Source organism: Lactuca virosa, chromosome 8, assembly GCF_052849685.1.
Source record: "Lactuca virosa cultivar CGN04683 chromosome 8, Lactuca_virosa_CGN04683_v6, whole genome shotgun sequence".
Taxonomy (NCBI): Eukaryota; Viridiplantae; Streptophyta; class Magnoliopsida; order Asterales; family Asteraceae; genus Lactuca; species Lactuca virosa.
The window spans coordinates 49,439,762-49,444,982 of record NC_136433.1 but is presented as its reverse complement, the minus strand read 5'-3'; the positions used below and the strand labels follow the sequence as shown (position 1 = coordinate 49,444,982).

Below are 5,221 nucleotides of genomic sequence, written 5' to 3'. Positions count from 1 at the left end.
GGGATTTTAGATAACTCCAAAACGAATCTGATTCTTTCTATTCTTCTTGTGCCTAAGAATATTAGCGATCAATATTATGTTGTCAAAATATTTGTGAAAAGGATTTTCTAATATGTGTCGTAAGGGCACATATAAGAAGTATTAATTAATCACAATTATTACCATAATTAAATGATAAACACATTAATTATAAGTAATATTACCATAATTAAATATAAAATTCATTAATAATCTCCATAATTAATGCATTTCACATTTAATTATAGTAATAATTGTGATTAATTAATACTCTTATATGTGCTCTTAGGGCACATATTAAAAAATCCATTTGTGAAATCCAAGCGTAGCGTACAAATAATTTATAAGGAAAGTGTTAAAAACAGATTAATTTATCACTATCCAAGTAATGTGATTTGATATACAACAAGCCCTCAATACGAAATTCCCCAACAAAAACTTGTGCTTAAATACAGATCTTCTAGACTTTTTGCAAAATCAAATGAGCCCCAAATTGAGGTTGAAGAGTAACAACCGTATGTGGAGCATGTGAATAGGATGGCGAGAGGTCAAAGCAAAAGTGTTGCAGAATCATAGCAAGAGCCATCTTCGCTTCCATCAAAGAAAAATTTAATCCAATACATATGCGTGGACCCCCACCAAAAGGAATATACGATGTTTGTCCCTTAGTCACCTTTGAGACACCTTCAGAAAATCTTTCAGGCTTGAACTCATTCACATCATCACCCCATATATCATGGTCATGGTGCAAAATCATAGTTTGCAATTGGATGAACGTTCCAGCAGGTAGCGTTATGCCCCCTAATTTGGTTTCCTTGTGGATCATTCGTCCTAGTGCTACTACTGGTGGGTATAGTCTAAGAACCTCGTGAAGAATCATGTTAACCTGCAATACACATGATTAAAACACCTTTAAAACCTAAAGAAAGATAAATCTATCAAAGAACAATAGCACTATAGGCGGATGTTTAATCAATTAACTTCATCAAGTTATGAAAAGACTCACAATTTTTAAACGATTTAATCCATCGATTTCTGGTTTTTTCTTCCCAAAGATTTGTGAAACTTCCTCTCTGGCTCGCTCTTGCCAATGTTTGTGCTTACCCAACAAGATCATTGTCCAAACAAGTAAATTTCCGGTGGTCTCTTGTCCAGCAAAATAGAAAAGCTTACACTCTTCAATAACTTCATCGATAGTCAACCCAAAATTCCTATTCCCATGTTGTTTAATTTCTTTGTAATTAGAATCCAAAAGTATGCCCAACAAGTCATCTTTACTACTTTCCCCAGCTTTCATTGCCATAATCCGTTTATCAATGATACTCCTTATGGAAGCCTTCACATCTTGGTCAATTTTCTTCATCCTCTTATTGTTTTTCGTTGGCAAAAATCTACAAATTTGTTTTCGATCAATCAAATCGTTTCTTTATCAAAAGTAATACTAGGTTAATTATAATATATTTTTGGGAAAGATACCTAGATCCAGGAATGTAGATTGATTGTATAGCATGTATGACTAACTCTGCTAATTCACGTTGTAGTTCAAATATTCTCTTCCCTTCTTCAAAGCTACTACCAAATGCAGTACGTGAAATAACATCACTGGATAATGTTTGAAGATAAGGCCACACATCCACTTCACACGAGCTTTCCTTCTTAAATCCTTCTTCCCATTTAGTGATCATCTCCTCACAGCAAACATAAATTGCAGGCACCATATGCTATCAAAATAACTATCATTCAGACTGGTGGTTTCTTTAACATTCATGGGGTATTGAGGAGACATAAGAAAACGAAACCAAACCTTGAGCTTCTCGACATGAAAAGCAGGATTGATGATTTTTCTGTGTTTGCTCCATCGATCGGTTTCAGCATCTGCTAGACCTGCCGCTAGTGTCTTTATTAAAGGGTTTCCTCCTCTTGGCTTTTGAAATTGATAGTTATTTCCCAAGACCTCCTTTACCATAGCAGGTTCAGCTATATGCACCACAGGTCTCGGCCCCATCCATGTGAAACAAATCTTCCCTACAAAATTAATTACAACAAAAATCTCTTTCGATTATTTGCCACAATGACATATAGCACAATTGTTTAACTTCCACAATAACAAACACCCAATGAAAAGAAAACCAAAACGCTTACCATAAGTAGTGATGGATTTATGGTCAAAGGGCACTACTCGGGGAACAATTTCATCATTTAGATTTATGGGTCTAGATTTGGAATCCTTTAACATGCTAACTACCTCTTTCAAGTTTCCGAACAAGAATTTGTAGGAGCTTCCCTTCAGGCCTTGGTCTCTTAGACATTTTTCGATCTTCTTTGGTTTCAACCATACCCAATTTATAAATCTCCATGCATACCACACCAATATTGCTAAGACTACCATCCCACACCATAGTCTACTTACTTCCATTTTGGGGGATATCAGTGTGAATCTTGTCAATGTGAGGAGGAGAAAAAGGATACTTATTGATAGACGATATTCACTTTAACTCCCCTATACTCTATAGTAAATTCTACGGGTTACCCCTCATGTGTTTGTTATTTTCCATGAGATCCCCCGTGTGTTATTAAAAGTAAAAGAATGAGATAGTACTCTTTGCACTTGACTATAATGTGAACGATTGTATGACACTCAAAGATCGTATCGATGGCATGGACAATATATAACACACCAATATGTGATCCGGAGCCTAATGATGGCCTTTGATTCAAAGGATCAATAAAAACTTATTTTTGTTTCTGAACTTTAAAGTTAATTAATACTTATGAGTTATGACATTCTTAAAATAAAGTACAGTGCAAATTCTTTTGCATAGCTGTAAATGGTTGTTGCATATATATACAAGTCAAGTGGGTTTTCTTAGATGTACGTAGCTTACTATCTTATGTTAGAAGCCTATGAGATTTAAGGGGGCAAGTGAGAAAAAAATGAAGATTGGGGGCATCCAAGTGGACAAATTCGAAAGTTGATGGGTCCATGCATACAAGAACCTTATATGTCCTGCAGTCCTGATAATTTATATCGACGCTAGAGGAAGGATGGATGATAAGCACTCAGTGGAGACGTGGAGAGAGATCAACCGACATAAGCCACCTGTTCTAGAAGACGTCCAAAGATGAAAGTGACAATTGAAACCCTCATACGCCACATATTCTAAATTTTCTTTTTTTAAACAACAAGAAAATTTATAAATAAAAATGAAAAGCTAGCAGAAGCTGACAACAATAAAATATGACTGGTTCACCTTGCTATGAAGAAAATCCCAACATTTTTCTCCACTGATTCTTGCGTCTTTTTCTGTGTGGTGTATATGTAAAATATCTATTATTTGAATGTGCTATTTTTGGTCAAGACAAATTATAAGGTTATATAACTCGTTTATCAGCAACTACGTTGGCTATATCTTTTATCTTTGGCATCTAAAGACGCTCTATTTAAATAATCTTACCATATTATATGCAATTTATCTAATTTGATGTGTCTTTATATTTTATTAAAAAAAGCAAGATTTATCAAAAAAAAAAAAAAAAAAAATTACAAGTTTGCAACCGGTGAGCATGAACATTTCACACATAGTAGATAATGGAAAAAAACAATTTAAGTAAACCAAACGACGCAAGTACTACTTTTCACTCAAGGTGTCTTTTGGAGTCCTATGACAACATCAAGATCATGTTATGGAGTTGCTAAGTCTTTTAGAATAACACATTTTATAAATAATAATAACTAGCAGTGAACTCGGGGAAAAGTGCTATAAGTACAAACAGTAAAGAAGTTACATCACCAAAACATGAAGCATAAACTATACAATGTCACTAGAGTAAGGAGTCCAATAACTACATTTTCCCAAAATAAGCAATGAAGTTTGAATTGTGTAAGTAGGCCAGAGCACCAACTTGTATGACTTCAAGATGTAAATGAAAAATACCAATTTGATATTAAAGGATGCAGTAGAAGCAAATAAAAAACTCAAATATGTGATACTCAAGTGGTCACCAAAAACATAAATACGAACTTTTAATCATTTGCACATGGAATCAGCATCAGCAGAGCCCATTAATATTCTGCTCATTAATATTCAGATACAAGGCAAAAGGTGGGACTAGATGAGATGTCAATTAACACCAAAGTATTTCTGTTCAGTTTTGTAACAAACTTTCAGTACACACTCCAGAATAGCAATGTATTTCTATCCAGTTTTTGTTGCCATTTTCTCAAGGGAAACTGGCGGTTATGTACGCCCTACATGTGGCAAAACACATAAGAGGTTATAAAGGCAAATTTGTCCAATACATTTTTAAATTCAAGTTTGTCCATGAAAATTAAATAAATTTTGTCAATATGATATTTTCAAGTAACAAAAAAATTGAGATGAATGGTTTTAGAAAATGTTAATAAATTCCAAAATCCATTTCGTCGTCCAGTAGCGACAATCGTATTTTTGACTGGTACCGCAGTGGCCCTTTGGTTGGGTATTGGTGCAACATTACCTATTGATAAATCCCTAACTTTAGGTCTTTTTTAAATTGATTGAATTGTGAAATATCATATGTATCACTACAATAAAATGACATTTAGTAGCATACACTTTTAATGACATATTTTTTTTATGCCACTATAATACGTTTAATGGATTTAATGGTAATAAACCACTAATATTCACATATATTAGTGACATAATGATTAGAATGCAACTAAAAGAATATAGATTGTGTCGTATAAATGATAATATATACCACTAAATGTTCTTTTATGAATTAACCAACTTTTTTTAGCCGCTAAAGACATTAGGGATATCTCCAGAAAAGTCTCAATATTTTAGACAAATTTTTAATAAAGTTCTAAATTTTATTTTTTGAATAAAAAAGTCCTGACTTTTTCACCTTTTGAATAGAAAAGCCCAAGAAACCGGCTAATTTATTCACTTTAGCCATTTTTGACCTGTTCAACAGATCGAGAAAACCAAATTGTTAATTTTTTGAAAATAATGGTACCTTTTTGCAGATTTCGTCAAAATTTTTATATAATGTATAAACATATTTTTTAGATATCTATATCTATTTTTACGTATTTGTGTATTTTTTATGTTTTTATATGTATATATTTACGTATTTTTATGTATTTTAAATGTATAAACGTATTTTTTTACTTATTTATTTATTTATATGTATTTTTAACCATTTTACATATTTTTTA

General features: G+C 32.7%; 1 protein-coding gene across 1 annotated transcript; it reads right to left on the bottom strand.

Annotated features, from left to right (window-relative positions):
• Positions 1 to 327: 327 nt before the first annotated feature.
• LOC145129792 (cytochrome P450 CYP72A219-like) lies at positions 328 to 2,467 on the bottom strand. Its single transcript, XM_079064600.1, has 5 exons — positions 2,161 to 2,467; positions 1,823 to 2,043; positions 1,495 to 1,739; positions 1,025 to 1,409; positions 328 to 904 (listed from the first exon to the last, which is right to left on the bottom strand). Exons 1-5 carry the CDS (start codon positions 2,432 to 2,434, stop codon positions 479 to 481), a joined length of 1,551 nt encoding a protein of 516 aa, XP_078920726.1. The 5' UTR covers positions 2,435 to 2,467; the 3' UTR covers positions 328 to 478.
• Positions 2,468 to 5,221: the final 2,754 nt, after the last annotated feature.